Source organism: Lithobates pipiens, unplaced genomic scaffold (assembly GCF_037356315.1).
Source record: "Lithobates pipiens isolate NorthernLeopardFrog02 unplaced genomic scaffold, aLitPip1_a1.2 Scaffold_22, whole genome shotgun sequence".
NCBI classification, from domain to species: domain Eukaryota; kingdom Metazoa; phylum Chordata; class Amphibia; order Anura; family Ranidae; genus Lithobates; species Lithobates pipiens.
Genome location: NW_027507784.1, coordinates 322111410 through 322134779, shown reverse-complemented (window position 1 = coordinate 322134779; position 23370 = coordinate 322111410). Strand labels below are relative to the sequence as shown.

The following is a 23370-nucleotide window of genomic DNA, read 5'->3' as shown; positions in this document are numbered from 1 at the left end:
CATACAGACGAACTAATTTTTCGACCGGACTCGAGTTCGTCGGAAAGATTTGAAACCTGTTCTAAATCTAAAGTCCGTCTCATTTTTTGCCAGCAAAGGTCCGATGAAACCCACACATGATTGAATTGTCAAACGGATTTGTTCCGTTGGACCTTTGCTTCCAAAGTCCGGCCGTGTGTACACGGCATTAGATTAATTGCGAAATGTTTGTGACTGGCTGGAGTGTAACTCAAAACGGAAGATTTATGTTTTAAGATGGTTTTACAAGATAGATATTTCACTTTGTCTATCATGATTTATTTCTGCTCCATTTCATCTCTTTCTTCATATAACACAGAGACTGGAATTCCTGGAAACGCTAAACTCTCAGCAGCCTGAGAAAAAGGAGCCCAGCACTTGGCTTTAATTGGCTGCTCTTCATGTCACGTTCACCATGTAAGGGTAATTCTCCGTTCCAGCAAGAAATACACGCATGAGTCTTTACTGGGTATTTCAAATGGATATAAAACGTCTACACACCCTTGTTTAAATGTCAGGTTTCTTTGATGTAAAAAAAATAAATAGACAAAGATAAATAATTTCAGAACTTTTTTCCACCTTTTAATGTGACCTATAAACTGTACAATTCAATTTAAAAACAAACCGAAATCCTTTTTTTTTTTTTTTTGGGTGGGGGGGGGGGGGGTAAAAATAAAAAAATAAAATAATGTGATTGCATAAGTTTGCAAACACTCTTATATCTGGGGATAGAAGCAATCACATTCAAACTAATGTTAAATAGTCAGTACACACTTCAGCATTACCAATTTTGGATGTTCCTCCAAAATTGATGAAAAGACAAGAAGACAAACTGGTCAGGGAGGCTGCCAAGAGGCCTACAGCAACATTAAAGGAGCTGCAGGAATATCTGTCAAGTAGCTGGCTGCGTGGTACATATGGCAAAAATCTCCCGTATTCTTCATATGTCTGGGCTATGGGGTAGAGTGGCAAGACGGAAGCCTTTTCTTACAAAGAAAAACATCCAAGCCTGGCTAAATTTTGAAAAAACACATCTGAAGTCTCCCAAAAGCATGTGGGAAAATGTGTTCTGGTCTGATTAAACCAAGATTTAACTTTTTGGCCATATTCCAAAAGTTATGTTTGGCGCAAAAACACTGCAAATTGCCAAAAGAACACCATACCCACCTTGAAGCATGGTGGTGGTGGCAGCATCATGCCTTGGAGATGTTTCTCTTGAGCTGGAACAGGGGCCTTCGTCAAGGTAGAGGGAGTTATAAACAGTTCCAAATACCAGTCAAAATTGGCACAAAACCTTCAGGCTACTGTTAGAAAGCTGAACATGAAGAGGAGCTCCATCTTTCAGCATGACAACGACCCAAAGCATACATCCAAGTCAACAAAGGAATGGCTTCACCAGGAGAAGATTACAGTTTTGGAATGGCCCAGCCAGAGCCCAGACCTGAATCCCAATGAAAATCTGTGGAGTGATCCGAAGAGGGTTGTGCACAGGAGATGCCCTCACAATCTGACAGATTTGGAGTGTTTTTTACAAAGAAGAGTGGGCAAATATTGCCAAGTTAAGATGTGCCATGCTGATAGACTTGTACCCAAAAGACTGAGTGCTGGAATAAAATCAAAAGGGGCTTCAACAAAGTATTAGTTTAAGGGTGTGCACACTTATGCAACTGTATTTATTTATTTATTTATTTTACTTCCCTCCACCTCAAAGACTTCCGCTTGTTGTTCAACTGAGTTGTACAGTTTATAGGTCACATCAAAGGTGGAAAAAAGTTCTGAAATTATTTATCTTTGTCTCATTTTTTACATTATAGAAACCTGACATTTATTTTAACAGGGGTGTGTAGACTTTTTATATCCACTGTACATGAAAAACAAGGATTTCTGGGGAGGATTTCCTTTTCTATGTTCGTTTTTTTTTTTTTTCTTATTTGTCAGAAAAATTCACAATTAGTTGAGCAAAATTGCCTTATAAGGTATGTAAAAAAAAAAAAAAAAAAAAAAGTAATAAAAGTAAAAATAAGAAAAAAAAAAGTAAAGTGAAAAATAAAAGTAAATGTAATTCATACAATTAAAAAAGAAGTAATACAAGTACAAAAGGTAAAAAAAAATTAAAAGTAATAAAAAAAAAAAAAAAAACATAAATGTAAATAATAAAGGTAAAAATCATTTAATTTAAAAAGTTAAAAATAAAAGTACTAAAAATGCACGTTGCTATTTTTTTATTCATTTGTTTCTTCTGTATCATGTACACATTTACCATAATTCTTCCAATTCTCTGGAGACCCGACCCAGCTCTTTTCCCGGCATAGTTGGCAGGTGTCCTTTTTTGTTTTGTAGGTTTTATGTATAAAATGCAGGAAATGCATATTTTTGCATTTTTTAGAAGTTGTTTTTTTTTTCTAGGAGGTTGTCAGTATTTACTAATGAGGTTTGTGTAGTATTGCTTCTTATATTATGTATACTTGATATAGTTTTCTCTTTTTGTAAATGGAATCTAGTAACGTTTCATTACTTTCATACACTGTAACGCTTAGTATCCATTTTTATTCTGTATGTATGGATGCTAAAAAGGTACTACGTCGCTTGTCCTGTATGCCGGGTGTAATTCTTAGTATCTGTTCTTAGACTTTGTACAGTACCACTTCTCTTGTCTTGTATGCTGGGTCTAATTCTTCCCAGTATCTGTTTCTATGCTCTACATATGGACTTTGCATAGTATCACTTTTCTTGTTCTGAATGTTGAGTATAATTCTCAGTATACATTCTTATTGGGTATGTATGTAGACTCAACAGTAGCACTTCTTTTGATGAGTCCAGTCTGTTGGGTGTAATTCTCATGATTTTATTCCTATGCAGTATGTAGGAATGTTCCTCAGTAGTACTTATATTGTTTTGTATGCTGGTTGTAATTCTAACAATATCTTATGTTTTTGGTGAACCAAATACTTACCAAATCTTTGTCCCTGTCCCCAGGATACTGTCACCACTGCCCAGGGCTGTATCTACCATAAGGAAAACAAACTGGGCATTTGCCTTGGGCTGCATTTATTTTTATTTTTTTTAGGGGGGCAGCGCCCCCAGGCTGAAGGGCAGAGATGGCTCTTTAACCACTTCTCACCCTTTGGGTGGTTGCAGGCATCACTCCAGTATCGTTGTTTAGAGTCGGCAGTTGGCTCTCTTGTAATAGCAATTGTAATGGCTTACTGGTCGATTGATTGCTATTACAAGCAGCGGAAGGGGGATGACCCTCCTCCTGCAGCCTTCTGCATCTCTCCGGTCTCACAGGGAGACCCGAGCGACCAGCCAGCACATCCGCTGATCGGCTTTGATCGACTTTTCGGAACTGTAAACCATAAGTGATGACATGACACCACTACCAGTTTATGGGAAACACTGGCACCATTTAAAAAATAAAAAATAAAGCGTTCAAAAACAATGATCTTGGTGTTTTGAATGCTTTTAAGTGCAGGGATTTGGGGTCTTGTAGACCCCAGATTTATCCATAAGGAGTACCTGTCACATGCCTATTGCTCTCACAAGGATGTTTGCATCCCTTGTGATAGCAAAGTGATAAAGTTAAAGCAGCAACAGTGAAAAAATAAATAAAATTAAAGTGCCCCCATCCTCCCCTGCTTACATGCAAAGGCAAACACGCATGTCGGTCCAGCACGCACACAAACCATCATCGTCCCACACTTGAGATATCCACATCAGATCACGGGCAGTAATTCTATAATTGGCACTTGGACGAATCTTGTCTCAAGGCCTGATAAGGAAGCTGCAGATGTTAACTGTGAATGACTACAGCTTCCACATTAGACCCTTAGACAAGAACGGTATACCCTGGCTGGGGTGGGACAAATTTTGATGAGGGGGATTCGCCCGATTTTAGTCTTGCCCAGGGCAGTACAAAACAAACATGCACCACTGCCTCTACCCACAGCCTACACTTGATATGCTCAACTTCTGGGTGCCTCAGCCCAGATCATGCCCACTTTCTAGTCGGCCCTACCCCTAATAATGCGGGAATTGGCCACTCACATCTGTGATTTCCCCACCCAACGAATACCTTTTTTTATTTTTATTTACTGCACATACTCAGTAACTGAAGTAGGGCTAATGCTGTGACCCCAGGACACTGCGTCATTGGGACAGAGGACAATGATGGGGGACTGTCTCTGCAAACCCAGGACAGTTGGCATCTATGGAGCCATATTGCTTATAAAACGCTTCAAAAACAAACAGCACTTTCAGTACAATCGCACACTAGAAAAAAGTACAGTCCATTTGCTATGGGCACTGGCTGTCATGTTTTGGTAACTGAAATCGTGTGTTCTACAATTCCGAGATCAAGATATTCCAGAATCTTGTGTTCCCGAACAATTGAATTATGTCCTAACTAGACTTTTCTTCATCTTATCCTCCAAAGTGAAACTTTGTCATTGTCCTTGATAGAGAAACAAAACGACAGCATAACTTCCTTGGCCTATTTTTGCAAGATACCATTCAACACCTTGTCCCAGATATGAGCTCACTCATGCAAAAATCTCATTAGAGCCGTGGTAAATTGTGTTTATAGGTCTCCCCTGGCATTATTACGGGTTATCACTCTTTAGCTGCAGTATAAAGTGTTCTCTGGCGTATGAGATTAGCAGCCAAATCATGACGACTGATAAGTTTGGGAGGCCAGGCTTCACGTCACAGCACGCTCGGCCCAATGCCCAGAACCGTCCTTGGTAACCTGTTTGCTTGCTTGTGACCATACAATGAGCCAGCATTGTTCTGTTACGATAATCGAGAGATTAGCTGCCTTGCGATCTTTTGTGCAGGATTGTGCACTGGAACTTCGGGTGGCAGAGATGGCTATTGGCTTCCTGAATGGATGTGTGGCATCTGCTTGGAAACCCTTCTGTTAATAAGTAATAAACAGTAGTTGTTGGAAACAAGATGCAAATGGTAGCGTTGACACTGAAAAGAAAGAAAAGCTGAAAACGAAGGATTAGTCACCAGTATTGCCTGTGGTTTACCTGCAGATAACCTTTTCCCCATTAATGACTTTCCATGCTTTGTTCTAAAATGTATCTGTGTGTGGGGACCATCTTGGTAGAAGCAGGGCTTTGCATCATCATGTTAGACTCTCCAGCAAGCAGATCAGTGCATGAGAAGCATAAACGGGGAGATTCTTGCAATGCAGGTCTTCAGGTACAGCTTGCTCTTCAGCAAGGAGAACAGTGAGCAACATGGTAATAAGGGGATAATCTGGGGGAGACTAGCAATCAGAGGCAGTAGTGCCTTAAGACTCATTCACACTAGCAGTTGAGGGGCAGTAAAGCCCCGTACATAAGCCACGTATTTATTGACCTCCAACTGTTCCCCCCCCCCCCAGTTGCAGAAGCAGCGACTGGGGGATGTACACTTGACACGGCAGAAATTATACAAACCATGGCTTTTGCCAGGAGCAGTGCCTACTCAGTGCAACCCATTCAAGTAAATCAAGTCTCTCTGTATGTGCCCTGCAACCGCATTCACTGCACTGATTGTGGTGCGCTAGTCGGGCTTTAAGTGGTTAACGCAGGTGGTCAGGAGGTGAGCCTCCTCACCACCTGTTATACACAGATCACTCTTCAGAGACCAAACCAATTGTGAGCCTTTAGATCTCACACTCCAGATATACAGCTATAAGGCTAAAGGGACAGGAGTGCCTAGGCACATGCATACAAGTAGGGCTGGACTGGGACAAAAATCTGGCCCTGGAATTCATCCGGACTAACCCACTTTAATTTTGCAAACCCGCACAAAAACAGTATATAAACTATACTCAATTGCGCAAAAAAATAAGAAAAAACATTCCACTATTGGGCACAGGACAGGGCATAGCCTCACCAGTGCCCATTAATGCAGCCACACCAGTGCATTAATGCAGCCTGATCAATGCCCATCAGCGCAGCCTCATCAGTGCCCATCAATGTTAGTCCCCCCCAGTATCTGGTCTGCGCAGTTTCTTCTACCTACAGTAGGTTCCAGGTGCAGTGCTTGTCCTGCAGGTGGTTCCTCTGGAGCTGGGAGCCCGGGACCAGCTGTGCACTGCTGGTACATTTGGTCCTCTTCCTTCCTCCTGGGCACCACAGAGCTGGGTAACTAGGGCTGGAAGAAACAAGGTGAGCGGAGTGGGGACTCCCAAATCCTATCCACCAGTCAGCTAATCTCCTGACTCCCACTGTGTAGCTGTTTTAGAACAAAAACTTCTCTGGGTCTCCCCTGTATTTGAACACTTTTGGCAGATTAATCCACAGCAGCGCTCCCGACCAGCTCCAGGCTGGCCTTCAACTGTGTAGTGCGCTGTTGCGGATTAATCTGCCGAAAGTGATTAAATAGTTCTCTTCCTGCCCCCCCCCCCCCCCCTCCAAGAAGGGGGCCCGGAGAAGTTTTTTTTTTGTTCCTCATAATATAGCAAATCTTCACCTTTCAATTTCAGGCCTAATTTATTGGTTTATATGTTTGGTGGAAACAAAAGAAGTGTTGACCTTAACTAGATGTTCGCATTCATTTTAATATGTGCACTACAAAATGCTTTACTAGACTCTCGTTGGCCTGTGTTTAGTACCTCCATTTTGCCTTAAGTCTGGCAAATATCCCCAATAAGTTTTGGCTGGAGTTGGGCCTGAAATGAAGTGGCACTTTTACCTTAAAGGGATCCTGTGCTTAGCTCATGGAGCAATATGTTCACTTCTCCAGCTGCACAGTCTCACCTTCCCATTGCTCTCCTGCACTGAGGAGTGAAGAAAAATACCCAGTACTTCGTACTTCCGGATATGGGGGACCATGTAACTCGCTCCAGCCTGTCCCCAATGACAGGGCTATTGCTTGGCTGCTTAGACACATTAGAAACCTTGGGGCACAAATAAAGTCTTTATCTTATCACTGTGTAAGCTTAAAGTGTTATTTCTACTTTTGCAGTCTAATTCGGGAAAACCCTACTGTTTTTAGGATGATGCTTCTTATGCTGCGTACACACGATCGGATTTTCCAACAACAAATGTTAGATGTGAGCCTGTTGGCAGAAAGTCCGACCGTGTGTATGCTCCATCGAACATTTGTTGTTGACTTTCCGCCAACAAATGTTGGCTAGCAGCTTCTCAAATTTTCCACCCAACAAATGTTTGTTGTCGGACTTTCCAATCGTGTGTACACAAGTCCGTCAGACAAAAGTCCACAGATGCTCGAAATCAAGTACGAGCCAGAAGCGCTCGGTCTTTTAAAGCATTCATAATGGAGAAATCACGTACGTCTTGTATGTCACTACATTCATAATTGTTGGCCAACATTTGTGTGACCGTGTTTATGCAAGACAAGTTGGAGCCAACATCCTTCAAACAAAAATCCACGGTTTTGTTGTCAAAGTCTGAGCGTGTGTACGGGGCATTAGGGGATGATATCGCAGCTGACTACAAGGTTTCCTGAACAATGTTAGGTCAGCCATACACGGTTTGAATCTCGGCCGGTTCAGCAGGAAATGGCCAAGATTCAAACTGTTAATGGGCAGGCTGGGGGGAGGGGAGGGGGGAGAGACAATTGGCGATTCCCGTCAACACTACCCATGGTTGCAGCTAAGAAATTTACACAGTGTATGGCCTGCCTTAGAGTGAGCCTGTCCCAAGTTTGGTCTCATTACATACAATACAGGAAGCCCAACCACTACACCTTTAACCCTTTGTTAAGACATACAGTGTTTAAATCTAGTTACAATATAATGATTTGTCTGCACAGCACAGACAGGGTTAATTACGGCAAACACAGCTGCCCAGTGCCCTCATAAACGAAAAGATGAACCGTGGATATTTTTCACAATAAAGCTTAAAGCTGCAACTTTTATTATAGTTTATACTATGTGAATGAGAACATGTAACACATGTTGTCCTAATTTAACTGCAAAAGTGGAAATCAACTTTAAATGTGGCCAACTCTCCCTTTTTTTTCTGGAGGTGGTAGTCCCAGTGGTACCAAGAGTCCACGTAGGTGGTAGACAGTGACCAAGCCCATTTTGGGCAAAATCACAGTCTGACTTTATTGCCTGCCTTCCCTGCTGCTTATGTTTGCCTTCTGTTTGCTCCCCACCTTGGAGCTTACACAAGGCTTAGGGCAATTGGCCCACCCTATGTGATTGCCCACTTAAGTCAGCACTTGGGATGGGAAGGAGTGTTGCACGCTTCTGATTCTCAGAAGTACCAGCAGATGTATCTGATGCAAGGGAAAGGTGGGGTTGGGGGTGAAACTGAAGGTGAGTGTCAGCAGGTAAAGGGGGCCATTAATTGAACCTTTTGCTTGACCCTGCATGAACATACATGGTTATTTTAGACTTCTGACGATTATTTTTTTATGATTCATGGCTTAGTCTTCTCTTTATTTTTTTTCTTTTGACAATGACCTTTTGAAATTGTATACTAGTTACTATTGTCTATTTAAATATCCATCACTGTCTTGGCAGGTGGCAAGATGGGAGTACAGGACCCACACTCTCTCAAGGCTATTTGGGTCACCGTATATCGGCTGCTACAGTCTGGGGGCCGTCATTATATCCCTAGCACTCTATAGAAGTCACTGGTAAGTAATAATATACTTTTTGTGTGTGTAAAAGGCCAGATTTACCCTTCTATAACTGGCAATAAAACCAAGTGAGATTGGAGTATAAGTGTCATGTTGCGCAATTAACATTGCATTGTGTGTTCTTCAATGCACTTGTCAGTACTTCCCTCTATCTGAATGACCATCGCGATTGGCTGCTTCCAGGTGTTTCCAGCTGTCGGTAACACCCGCAAACGTCACTTACGGCTATCGTGGATATCACGGCCTGATGCGTTTCGTCACTTCTAACTTTAACTGAGGGCATCAAATCGGAAATGGAGGGTGTCAGTTGAAGTCGAAAGTGAAACGTGTCAGAGTGTAATCTCCACGATAGCCAGAGGTGACGTTTGCAGGTCACCGACAGCTGGGAACACCAGGAAGCAGCCAAGCGTGGCAGTCCTTTTGACGCTGATGTCTCCCTGTAACAGGCGATCGGTGGCAACGCTACGGTTTGCTTTTATGCTTCATTAATTTCTTTATCTTGTACATATAACCTGTAAGAGGTTATAAGCTGTAAGAGGTTATACGTAGAAGATAAAGTAACAATGTTACTTTATATTCCTCTATGTTGCATCTAGGCAGTGTTTATAAACATTGTGTCAGATATCCTTTTTGAACAACAGCAGCTATTACAGTTACTGAACTTACACAGCAACTCCCTGCTGTCATTTTGACACCTGGAAATAGCCAGTAAATGTGGGTGGGCATATGTGTGTGTGTGTGTGGGGGGGGGGGGGGTAGAGAAAAGAAGAGGATAGGGTGTATGTCCTGTGTATTTTGATGAAGTTCTCTGTGTTATAATGCTCACAAGTGATAAATCGGGGATAATAAGCTTAAAGAGGAAGTAAACTTCATCTGCATTCTTTTACCTATTAGTAGTGAAACATCTTCTAAACCTGTACCGTTTAGGAGATATTTCCAGCACATGCATCCAGTGACATCACTGGCTGTCAGAAACAATGAAGAAGACAGAAGTGCAGTTAAAATCACACTTGTTTAATAATAATTGTAAAAGGTAAACAGAGCAACGTAGTCAAATCATAGCCAGAGTTCGGTAACCAGAACAGATAGTCAGACAAGCCAGGACGTCAGAATCAGAGTACTTTAGGACAGGCCAGGAAATCAGGAAACGGGAAATCAGCGTAGTGGAACAGCAAGCAGGATCAGGAACCAGAAGGGACGTCAGCCAAACAAGTCTTCAACAGGTACACAGGAGAGAGTCTCTGGATGTGTTGACCAAGACGAAGACAGAGTGGAACTGAACTGCTTAAGTAACCAGCAGGACTGACGAACAGGATATCATCATCAGGCGAGTCAGTGTGGAAAAGACTGAAGCTGGCAATTAACCGACAGCTGAGCGGCCTGCTCTGAGAAGGAAGGGCTGAGCCCAGCCCTGACACTGGCACATGCGCTCTGAAGGAACAGCCCACGGGTACCATTCCTTCTGAGCCCGTGCCGTAAATGGCAGCTCCCACACACATGCACAAGAGGGAACTCGGAAAAGATGTGAACTGTGACAGCGGTGTGCGGGGACCGCTTCAACAGCTTAGTTCTAAGGTAAAAATGTCATAATGAGCTAGTATGCAATGCATACTAGCTCATTATGCCTTTGTCTTGCAGTTTTTTTTTGGGGGGGGAGGGATTTTTTTCAGGTTTACTCTTTAACTGGTGTTTGCCTAACTTTTTATTTATCGGGATAGGCACAAATCCAGGGAATGCTGCTCTTACCAAATGTATTGAAGAAGAATATTCACATATAGACAGATTACATATCGTTCCATGGGGATAGGCAGGTACAGAGCAAATGAGTGATATAATGTGCCATGGTTTGGGTGAACAAGGTTCTTGCACTTATTTTTTTTTTCTTTTAAATGATGCAGCAATGTGCTGTGAATAACTCCAAGAAAAGATGTTTAATAACAAGTGAACATTCTGCTTTGAGCACCCCAAACTTAAAAAGGGCCCTTTCATCATACTATAAAAACAAAACTTCAAATCGGGCTTAAAATACAAGAAAGACCAGAAAGTCCCCAATAATAAGAACAAAGAAAGAGGCAGCAAATGGGTTGATGGCCCTAAGAGCTAGCAGTCGGAATTAAAGTATAGTTTCCTAACTAACCCTAATCTCTCCTATGCGGTTTGCTAGCTTTCTCTACAAAACATTCCAATACAGTGCCACTATGGCTGCCCTTTGCCTTCACCTCCTCCTTTATAATAAATGAGGTGAACAAAAAAAAAGGTGGGACTGAGGGACACCTACTAGCAAATGTATGTAGACATAGGACACGCCCCCTGCCACACCCCCTTAAGGGAGAATACTAGGGCTGTTACTGATTACAATTTTTGTGTTCGATTAATCGTTTTTTTTGTTTTTTTTTCAAATCAATTAATCGACTAATTTTGATTAATTATAACGCACATACCGATCCAACTACTTTTAGCTGATCTCCTTGCATTGCAACTCTGCATTAGTCAGTGGTAAATGTGGTATACACTATATACAATCACCCAACACTAGTTTCCACAATCCATGACTTAACGTCACAGTTCTCACAAATACATTTTTAAATTTAAACTGTAGCACTGACGTAAGTAATTTTTTTTTCCACAGTAGCGTGACAATCCCTCCACCTCCGGTCTAACTAACCACTCTCACCTTATGGCATAGAACCCTATGCAAGCGGGTATCAAAAGGGTTAACACGGACCATAAACTTCTCTCACGTCTCCTTAGATCTCAGCAAGGACGCCAGGTCATGGGTAGAAAGAAAAGATCTAAGTGCTCACCGCTTAAGTATAAGATTTAATTTTTGTGTTCAAACACAAACTACTCACATAAAGATGATAAAAACACAGCATGTAAAGCCGACAATCGTGTTAGTTCCGTAGGGCAGCAGTGGGTGGCGTCATGCGTAGCTCCTCCCCCGTCACATTATGTTTAATCAGAACTTCAACGTCACCGGAATCCCCCCCCCCCTTCCCTTCGTTAGCAGACAGAGGAGCTTGGGGAACAGGGGAGGAGTCCGGTGACGTCGATGTCTGTGACATCACCGGATCTCCGACGGAACTCCCTGAAGATTCGGAAGCTGGCAGAGAGGTGAGTACCGATCAAAAGAATTTTGATCGCTCAAAAAAATTAATCGATTAATTGAGGAATTAATCGTTAATTTCCACAGCCCTAGAGAATACCCCAAAAAAAGTTATTTAAATTCACTAGGGCTTTTTTTAACCACTAATATTCCTTTATATTGACTTTTAAAATTTAGCAATTTAGAAAATGGATGAAAGGTTTAGCGCTGGGAAACACTTTTTGAAAGATAAAAAATTCCTTTTTTTAAACAACTATATCGATCAGACCAAAATGAAGAGGACAGAGGGAAATGGCTTTGAAATCAGGGACAGTCCCTCGAAATCAGGGACAATTCGGAGCTATGCCTTATCCTATACTATATGCTATAGTTTGAAAAGAATCTCCTGGGCAAGCGTGCACATGCATTCTCTGGGACCGCGAACCTCAAAGCCGCAGGATTCACCAACAGCGAACTCGAATCTCATCCCTAGAAGTAACAACTTTGGTATATACAGTATGTAAGCCCACATGGGATATTTAGAGTGTACTTTCTAGTGCAAAGTCCTCTTTAGTTCACTATTAGGGAGCCCGTTTTACCATAAACTTAAATCATGGCCTATTAAATCTGCTGATTATGTAAAAAAAAAAAATTCTCAGGCTTTGTCACATTCCACTTTCCCTTTGTTGTGTCACCCAAATCTCCTTCCACATATCATTCTCTAAGCTGGTTACTAAATGTCCAGACGTCTGCAATGTCAGACTGCTTTTTTTTTTTTCTTTGACGTTCAAAAGTTTAAACTGGAACTCCAGACCAACAGAAAAAAAACCCACAAATGATTCACAATGTATACTATAATACACACTATATATGTCAATTGTGTTGCCTAAAATAATGTCTAATCCTGCTCAGCTGGTGATCAGACATATCTTCTGGATCAGTGTTTCTCAACCCCATTGAAGCTAGGGCCTGATAAATAATTCCAAAAGCTTCTGTGCCCCCCTCCCCCCAAAAAAATTATATTCGCGCAAAAAAACAGACTACATACAAAATATGTTTTTAACCTCTAGAAGACTCTGGGACTATACGGGTGGGAGGGAAGGGGGGTTAAGGTTCTGGAGGGAGTTTGGAGACTGTGCAGAAGATGTGGTGGTTCTGTAGGGGATGAAGGTTCTGGAGGGGGTTAGGAGACTCTACATCAGACTTGGTGGCCCTGTAGGTAGGGTTGATATCTGTCCAGGATTCACTTGGATAGTCTGGGTTTTAAATTATGTATCTGGGTTTCATCCACCTGAAACCTGGACACATTCAGACAGGGCTGTGGCTCCCCAAGTAACAGTAACAGTGACAGCGGCTGTCTGGGGGCTGATTTGGCATCACTGAATGATGTCAAACAGAGCAATTTGGTTTGCACGCCGCATGTGGCACCCAAATGTGTCCCAGGTCTTTTTTTAATACTAAAATGTTTACTGTGGATTTTTTTTTTTGCCCTGTGCCGCCAAAGTGTTCGGGGTTGGCTTGAAAAAAAGGTGGCAACCCTACCTGTAGGGGATGAAGGTTCTAGAGGGGAGTTGGGGACTCTACAGCAGACTTCATGGCCCTGTAAGGCATGAAGGTTCTGGAGGAGGTAGTAGACTCCACAGCAGGCTTGGTGGCCCTGTAAAGCATGAAGATTCTGGAGGGGTTTAGGAGACTCCACAGCAGACTTTGGTGACCCTCTAGGGAATGAAGGTTCTGGAGTGGGTTAGTAGACTCTACATCAGACTTGGTGGCACTGTAGGGGGATGAGGGTTCTAGAGAGGGTTTGGGGACTCTGTAGAAGGCTTGGTGGCCCTGTAGGGGATGACGGTTCTGGAGGGGGTTGGGAGACTCTACATCAGACTTGGTGGCCCTGTAGGGGGTGAAGGTTCTGGGGGGGGGGGGGTTGGGGGCTCCACAGCAGACTTGGTGGCCCTGTAAGGGATGGTGTTTTTGGAGGGACCTGGGAGAACCTGGGGAGGATGGGATCTCTGGGAGAGGGTTAAGGGTCTCTCCAAGAAGATGGGGGTTTTGCAGGGGCAATGTGGGAGACTGGAGGGAATGGAGGGGGGGGGCATTGTTGGACACTGTTGGTGGCACTAATGGGGGGGCTGGAGGCTTTCTGGCAAGCCTGGGGGGCACTGACAGGTTAAGGGCCCACTTTGGGAGTTTGAATGGTACTATAGGAACTAGCAGGATCTGTGGGGGGTTGGGGGATCTGCAGCTAGTTGGAGACCCAGGAGGAGGGAGGCAACCGCCTGACAATGGGCCATGACCCAGTGATTGACAACCACTATTTTAGACAGCCATGTCCTTTACCTCATTTTTCTTCAGTACTGTTAAGCATTACAACCTGGTCACCAGCTCTTAATCCCAGTGTTATTTTGACCACAATAAACAATGATTTTTAACCCAGTATCGTCCCACTTTCTCCTGTTATGAATCCTGCTAGCAGAAAAACATATTCAGTTGCCTTTAATAGTCACAATGGAATATACAATTAAAGTTTTCCAGTAAATATGGGGGGAGGGGGTAGTACTGCCACCTATCAGCCCTGCTTGTAAATGGTACACAACTGGGCTTTGTGATGGAGGCGGAGCTGTATAAATTTTAATGGTTGTGTAAACTTATGCCCCATACACACGATCAGATTTTCCGACAACAAATGTTGGATGTGAGCTTGTTGTCGGAAAGTCCAACCACAAATGTTTGAGAACAGGTTCTTAAATTTTCCGCCAACAAAACTTGTTGGAATTTCCGATTGTGTGTACACAAGTCGGTCGCACAAAAGTTCACACATGCTCGGAATCAAGCAGAAGGAGCTGCACTGGCTATTGAACTTCCTTTTTCTCGGCTCGTATGTCCCCGCGTTCTCATGTTCTGCATTTTGGGCCAACATTTGTGTGATTGTGTGTATAAAGGCCAAGTTTGAGCCAACATCCTTCGGAAATAAATCTGCGGTTTTGTTGTTGGAAAATCCGATCATGTGTACGGGGGCATAAATGTAACCATTGTAAATCCAGCAAACATTTAAAATATTGCAGCTTACCAATCATTTGATGTGGTAGCTGCATTCATTTTTTTTTTATTAGTCTTTTATTCCATTATTTTTACCTGGTGATTGGCCAGTTACACACCTCATGTCTTAGGATGGCTACATTCAGTCCTCCACTGTATCTAGGTAGCCACCCTACAGTAGCATTGTCAATATGTAGAGAGGGTGGTGTTGGATGGACTTGTAGATTTAGAGGGACGTTATATTAATGACTCCCTTCTACCCAGTGGCCCCCACCCATGCCACATAGCAGGATTCAGAACGGTTTTGTATAGATGCTCAAACTTTTTTCAGCCTATAAAATGTGTTTTTCTCCTGCTCCATTTTATTGCATTTGCCCATTTTAAGAGCCCTAATTTATTTATTTTTTTACAAAGTTCAATAACCAACAGCAGCCGCGAGGTTGTTTGCTTTGCCTTATTACATAATTTAGGATTTAATCTGCTGGATGCTTTGGGTCGAGGAAGATTTTCTTATGTAGGTTTTGATTTGATTTTATCTTCCTTGTTTCTTGTCTCAGTGGCTTGCCTTGCGCTCAGGCCTTTGATAGTAAACATCCTATGACTAAGGGCAACTCTCCAAACTGTTATAAAACATGGCCGTGCTTTGACTTCAAAGAACTTTTATCCCCCATAAATGGACTTTCCATTTTCTAGTACACAGCCTTTAACTTATCTGGATGTGCTGTGCCAACAGACGTATTAAGAATTGCTGCATCATGACTGATGGATGTGCAGATTGCTGAGGCTCCGGCTACCTAAAAAATTTAACAATTGAACTCCCCCTTCCCCTCCCAAATTAACCAGATGACACCGTCATTTTTTGGAGTCGAATAGCCATAGCAGCCTTTTATCACTCTTTCAAACAATTGAAATATAAAAAACTTCATAAACACTCGTAATGCATATTCAATACATAACCTATTAACAAAAAATCTCAACCTAATCCTACCTGGCCTAAAGGTCTTTGAAGGCCTAATTACTTTTGACCAACCGGTTGTATCTGTCATACAAAAAATAAAAATAAGAGTCCTAGAATCCTCTGTCACTTACATACATTTTATATATATATATATATATATATATATATATATATATATATATATATATATATGTGTGTGTATATATATTATGTGTATATGTATATGTGTGTGTGTGTGTGTGTATATATATTCTATACACAGGTATATTATTATTAGTTAATAAGCTATTGGCCGATTTGTCTATAGCAGATGGGATCCCGCCACATAAACAAACACACCGTATGAAAAAAACAAAAGTAGGGACAAGATGGTCCCAAGAAAGCAAAAGATGGAGGAATCAACCACGGCTTATGATACACATTACTAAATAGGCTTTATTGAAACGTGGGGGGGGGGGGGGGCACATACACTATAATTTAAGTATATGTCAAGAAAAAATATATATATCTTAATCAACACTCTATATCTCACTAAATATAACCAATACATAAAAATATGCTGTAGCATTAATACATAAAAATATGCTGTAGCATTAATACATTAAAAAGTGCAGGTATCTGACACCCTATGAAAGGCCCCCAGCCGCAAACTTATACCGCATCAGGGACAATTACCACTTGGTACCAGATACAACCAACTTAAAACCCCCAATGTTACCATTGTATTATTAGGAAGGGAAGGGACACCCATGCCTCCAGATGGACCCAACCCCCCTAATTTGCCAGTATTTTCTCCAGCACCTCCTTCAAGGGCCCAATAGACCTCCCCCCGCTGCTATGACTAGTAATAAAAGAACCCATAATTGAACAGTCAGGTAAAACTTAACCACCTAAACTTCCCGCTATGGAAACCAACCGCATTAGTACAAAATTGGCTAAAAACATTCCCACACCAAACCAACTAGGAAGGGTGGGCGGGAGAAACCTTCCTAACACGTTGAGAAGCTCAGACTGATCTCCGACAGAAAACCGTACGGAAATTCTTATCATTCATCAGCACATGCAATAGTACTATCAGAGGTCTCCATGATTAAGCACTCTAATGGGTGAAATGCGTAGCCTCAGGTAGGAGGTCTGTAGAGTGTGCTGCATACTGTTTTGTGAGGTTGACCAAGCTAATTGGATTCTCAAGATGTCACCAATGTGCAGCCCGTTTCCTTTGAACTTGAGCGTAGCATGGGGCTAGAGTGAGCTCCTGGGCTCTAACGGCTGCTGCAAGCACTAATTTGTGTTCCCACAAATACAATGATGCTCAGTACTGATAAAAGTGCTGCACTGCTAGTTAAGTGATGAACAGGTTAAAATAGATTAACATGCATTCATAACTCCACATACTGTTGCAATGTTGTTCACAATAATATACAAAAATATTGCACCTCCTCTACGATGCTAACAAAATTCAACTAAATGGTGTTCTTAGGTTAGAAATTTTGTGCGACTTGTGATCCAATGGTGCCACCATTGATTTTGAAATTCGACCAACCAAGCCTTCATTTTCTTTTCATGTTGCAGAAAACAAATTTTGTGGCTGGGAATCTTCTTTTCATTCCGGGAATTTTCTTTTCTTGCACTCATGCGAATTTCTTATTCGATTTAAATTTTTCGCAAGATTCTCCCATCATTGATTAGAAAATCGTTTGGTTTTCCCAAAAATTTCCAACATGCCCAAATACTCAAATTTGATGGCGGCACGAACATCGACTTTTGCTGCAGCCTATTAACCACTTCAGCCCAAGAAGAATTTACCCCCTTCCTGACCAGAGCATTCTTTGCTATACGGCACTGCGTCCTAGTTTTAACTGACAATTATGCGGTCGTGCAAAATTGTACCCAAATAAAATGTACTTCCTTTTCTCCACAAATAGAGCTTTATTTTGGTGGTATTTGATTATCTCTGTGGTTTTAAATTTTTTGTGCTATAAAATTTTATATATATATATATATATATATATATATATATATATATATATATATATATATATATATATATATATAGTAAAAAAATATCGCAATAATAGATTTATGGCATTTTTATTATAATTTTTTTATTTTATTAGTAAGGGCGGCTATCTGCAATTTTTATCGTGACTGCGACATTATGGCAGACACATCAGACACTTTTGACACCATTTTTGGACCATTGTCAGCAATCAGAGCTATAAAAATGCACTGATTTACTGTGTAAATTACACTGGCAGGGAAGGGGTTAAACACTAGGGGGCAATCAAGGGGTTAACCACTTTCAGACCGGACCATTTTGCTGGTAAATGACCAGAGGTCTTTTTACACTTTGGCACTGCGCTGCTTTAACTGGTAATTGCGCGGTCATGCAATGTTGTACCCAAACAAAATTTGCGTCCTTTTCTTCCCACAAATAGAGCTTTCTTTTGATGGTATTTGATTGCCTCTGCGATTTTTATTTTTTGCGATATAAACGTAAAAAGACCGCAAATTTTGAAAAAAAATGATATTTTCTACTTTTTGTTATTAGAAAAATCCAATAAACTCAATTTTAGTCATACATTTAGGCCAAAATGTATTCAGCCACATGTCTTTGGTAAAAAAAAAGTCAATAATTGTATATTTATTGGTTTGCGCAAAAGTTGTCACATCTACAAACTAAGGTACGTTTTCTGGAATTTACGCAGCTTTTAGTTTACGACTGCCTATCTCATTTCTTGAGGTGCTAAAATGGCAGGGCAGTACAAAACCCCCCCAAATGACCCCATTTTGGAAAGTAGACCCCCTAAGGAAATTGATAAGAGGCATGTTGAGCCCATTGAATATTTTATTTTTTTGCCTCAAGCGATTGAATAATGACAAAAAAAAAATTTTTTATTTTTTTTTACACAAAGTTGTCACTAAATGATATATTGCTCACACATGCTATGGGCGTATGTGAAATGACACCCCAAAATAAATTCTGCTGCTTCTCCTGAGTACGGGGATACCACATATGTGGGACTTTTTGGGAGCCTAGCCGCGTACGGGGCCCCGAAAACCAAGCACCGCCTTCAGGCTTTCTAAGGGCGTAAATTTTTGAGTTCACTTCTCACTACCTATTACAGTTTTGAAGGCCATAAAATGCCAAGATGGCACAAAACCCCCACAAATGACCCCATTTTAGAAAGTAGACACCCCAAGCTATTTGCTGAGAGGCATGTTGAGTTCATGGAATATTTTATATTTTGCCACAAGTTGCGGGAAAATTACAAACTTTTTTTTTTTTTTTTTTTTTTTTCACAAAGTTGTCACTAAATGATATATTGCTCACACATGCCATGGGCATATGTGAAATGACACCCCAAAATAAATTCTGCTGCTTCTCCTGAGTACGGGGATACCACATATGTGGGACTTTTTGGGAGCCTAGCCGCGTACGGGGCCCCGAAAACCAAGCACCGCCTTCAGGCTTTCTAAGGGCGTAAATTTTTGAGTTCACTTCTCACTACCTATTACAGTTTTGAAGGCCATAAAATGCCAAGATGGCACAAAACACCCACAAATGACCCCATTTTAGAAAGTAGACACCCCAAGCTATTTGCTGAGAGGCATGTTGAGTCCATGGAATATTTTATATTTTGCCACAAGTTGCGGGAAAATTACAAACTTTTTTTTTTTTTTTTTTTTTTTCACAAAGTTGTCACTAAATGATATATTGCTCACGCATGCCATGGGCATATGTGAAATGACACCCCAAAATAAATTCTGCTGCTTCTCCTGAGTACGGGGATACCACATATGTGGGACTTTTTGGGAGCCTAGCCGCGTACGGGGCCCCGAAATCCAAGCACCGCCTTCAGGCTTTCTAAGGGCGTTACAGTTTTGAAGGCCATAAAATGCCAAGATGGCACAAACCCCCCCCAAATGACCCCATTTTGGAAAGTAGACACCCCTAAATTTAGGGGTACACTAGTGAGACTAGGTAATAAATGGCGGGTGCCCTGAAACTATAAAAAAATAACTAACCAACCAGCGTCACCTGTAACAGTTATATGGTGATCACTGGTGAAAGGGTTAACTAGGGGGCAATCAGGGGGCTTTATGCGGTAGTATATGGGGGTCCCTGGCGCTATAAAAAGCTGCGGCGAACCTAAATACCTACCTGCCTAACTAGCGTCACCTGTGACACTAATACAGCGATCAGAAAAACGATCGCTTATTAGGCTGGGTTCACACTGGAGCGATGCGGGAACGCCACGAATGCGCGGCGGGTTCCCGCATCGCATGCCTCCCGGCGGCAGTTCACACTGCCCTATGCGAACTGCTGGGAGTGTCAGTGAAATGTTACTGACACCCCCAGATCAGTTCGCATATCGCAGTGCGATCTGCAAACTCAGATCGCATGGTGTGAACACCCATGCGATCCGATTCTGCTGCGGGCCAAAAAAAGGGTCCCGTGCGAATTTGCGGCGGGTGCGGCGGGTGCGGCGAATGGCTGAACTCGAATCGCACAGAGATCGGATGTGATTTGCACTGCAGTGCGGTGCGAATCACATCCGTTCTCAAACCGCTGCAATGTGAACCCAGCCTTAGTGACACTGGCGACGGGGGGTGATCACGGGGTTAAACCTTTATTGGGGGGGTTAGGGGGGTACCTTAGAACTAAAGGGGGCTAACCCTAACTGCCCTAACAGTTATTAGTCACAAATGACACCCGCCGGGTGATCAGGGGGTTAAACCTTTATTAGGTAATAAATGGCGGGTGCCCTGAAACTATAAAAAAATAACTAACCAACCAGCGTCACCTGTAACAGTTATATGGTGATCACAGGTGAAAGGGTTAACTAGGGGGCAATCAGGGGGCTTTATGCGGTAGTATATGGGGGTCCCTGGCGCTATAAAAAGCTGCGGCGAACCTAAATACCTACCTGCCTAACTAGCGTCACCTGTGACACTAATACAGCGATCAGAAAAATGATCGCTTATTAGGCTGGGTTCACACTGGAGCGATGCGGGAACGCCACGAATGCGCGGCGGGTTCCCGCATCGCATGCCTCCCGGCGGCAGTTCACACTGCCCTATGCGAACTGCTGGGAGTGTCAGTGAAATGTTACTGACACCCCCAGATCAGTTCGCATATCGCAGTGCGATCTGCAAACTCGGATCGCATGGTGTGAACACCCATGCGATCCGATTCTGCTGCGGGCCAAAAAAAGGGTCCCGTGCGAATTTGCGGCGGGTGCGGCGGGTGTGGCGGGGGCGGCGGGTGCGGCGAATGGCTGAACTCGAATCGCACAGAGATCGGATGTGATTTGCACTGCAGTGCGGTGCGAATCACATTCGTTCTCATAAACCGCTGCAATGTGAACCCAGCCTTAGTGACACTGGCGACGGGGGGTGATCACGGGGTTAAACCTTTATTGGGGGGGGTTAGGGGGGCACATTAGAACTAAAGGGGGCTAACTCTAACTGCCCTAACAGTTATTACAGTCACAAATGACACCAATGCAAAAAAAAAAAAAAAAAATGACATTGGTGTCACTGTGACTGGGGGGCAGGGGTAATTGGGGGGGGTGATCGGGGGGTAAAGGGGGGGTGTGAGTGTGCCTGGCATGTTCTACTGTGTGTGTAGAGTGTTGGTGCAACTCACCGATCCGCTCTCCTCCGTGTCGGAACGAAAAATACCGACACGGAGGAGAGAATACATCACTTCCTCTCCTGTGTTTACATTACAGGAGAGGAAGTGATGTCACCGGGGATTTCCATTCGTCGAGAGCGATCGCGAGGGGGTGGCCATGAATGAATGGCCGCCCCCTCATCCCGGATCGCTCTCGAAGGGATGCCGACCGCCGCAGGCACCGGGGGGGGGCCCGATCGGGCCCCCCACCCGCGGGCAGGCAGGGACTTATATATACGCCCATATGCCTGCCCGTGCCATTCTGCCGACGTATATCGTCGTGCGGCGGTCGGCAAGTGGTTAAGTTTGTCCTAGGGAGTGATTCTAACTGTGGGGGGGGGGTGGATTGGCTACCACTGACATCACAGATATCACTGCTCCTGATGACAGGGAGCATTATATCTCTGTCATGTCGCTAGGCAGAACTGGGAAATGCCTTGTTTACATAGGCATCTCCCCGTTCTGCCACTCTGTGACGTGATCGCGGGACACCGACAGACATAGAGTCTGCGGGCACGGTCATGGAGTACGTGGCAGGCGTGTGCCCACAATGCCGTGTCTTAAAGGGGACGTACCTGTATGCCCATTTGCGTAGCCGTGCCATTGTGCTGACATATATCCTCGTGCTCTGGTCGGCAAGCATTCAAAGGTGCGAAATTCGAATGAAAATTCTTGGATAATATTTTCTAAATAAATTTATTTCGAAATTCGACCCATGTATGGCCTGCCTTAGAGTGCTTCAGACGTCAGTGGGTAGGTGTACCCTTCACCATTATATAATGGCTATAACAACCTTAGTAATGACATCACATGCTTCTTTTGGGCTCTCAGAACTCTCACCTCAAGTAAGTGTAAGTTGAGCATATACTATTTAGACACCATAGTATCCCCATTCATCAGGTTAGGACCACTTTATCCTCCCATCCACAGGGGTCTCTTAGGATCACTTTGCCTTGTCTCACAGGAAGGGAGTGTGGCTCCTTTAAATTTGCCTATTTATTCATGCATAGCTCACAGTAGAAGAAGCAAAGATAAAGGGCTCCCATAGAGTAGTATTTAAAAAAAAAAACAGCATTATAGATTCACTTCCAGTCCATCTCAGCCTCTCCTCCCACCCTACACGTTACGTCACGGTCATGTGACTTCCTTAGGCTTTTCAATGTGAGTGTTTTTCTATGTTATACTTTTATCAGTATTGAGTATCATGACAGACAATGTTCTACTTCAAATCAAAATTTACCTAGCATATGCATAGAAGGATTTTTCTTGAATGGAAGCTACATTCAGAATTTATGTTCAGAGCAACAAAAAAAATTTCCATTCTTCAACTTTTTTTTTCTCATCACTTTGGTCAAAAACTGAAAAGACAATCATCAAATTGTCCTCTTTAATGATGTAAAAAAAAAAATTAAAGAAAAATCCTTCTATGCATATGCTAGGTAAATTTTGATTTGAAGTAGAAAGTGTGTTTGTGTGTATATATAATATTATATGTATTTATAATATCTATCCTACCTTACCAATGCCCCTGGAAGCTGGAAGTCGCTGAAGCAGATACCGCTACGGTAGTGATATCCACTTATATCTGGATCCTGTGTCGAGTTGCTGTCCCTGCTGCATTCTGAACACAGGAAGTTGGACTCTGCACCAGAGGCATTTAGAGAACTTCTCATTTTCTCAATGATTTCAAAGCATTCTCTGATTGGATGAGGTAGAGAGGCAGGTTGGTGACGCCATGCTCTCCACCTCATCAATAGCCAGTCAGGCAGTCCTTTTTACCCTCCGGGCATAAAGACCCCAGTAAAGGGACATGAGGGCTAGGCAGGAAGGGGTCGGCTGACTCACACTGGTTTATATAGCTTTTCATACCATGAAAAAAAATAAGACCCGAGAGGCACAACACATTTTACAAATGCAATTATCAGAGCAACATGAAATGTCATTTCTCATAAATGTTCCAAGAATGTAAATGGCATTGTAGAGAAA

General features: G+C 42.7%; 1 protein-coding gene across 1 annotated transcript in view; it reads left to right on the top strand.

Moving 5' to 3' along the window:
* The window catches only part of PEMT (phosphatidylethanolamine N-methyltransferase), a 286921-nt gene that overhangs the window by 59274 nt on the left and 204277 nt on the right, over window positions 1-23370 (top strand). Inside the window, exon 3 of the mRNA XM_077449505.1 lies at window positions 8507-8622. Coding sequence (XP_077305631.1) covers window positions 8507-8622 — 116 coding nt within the window. The remainder of the gene's footprint in view (window positions 1-8506; window positions 8623-23370) is intronic.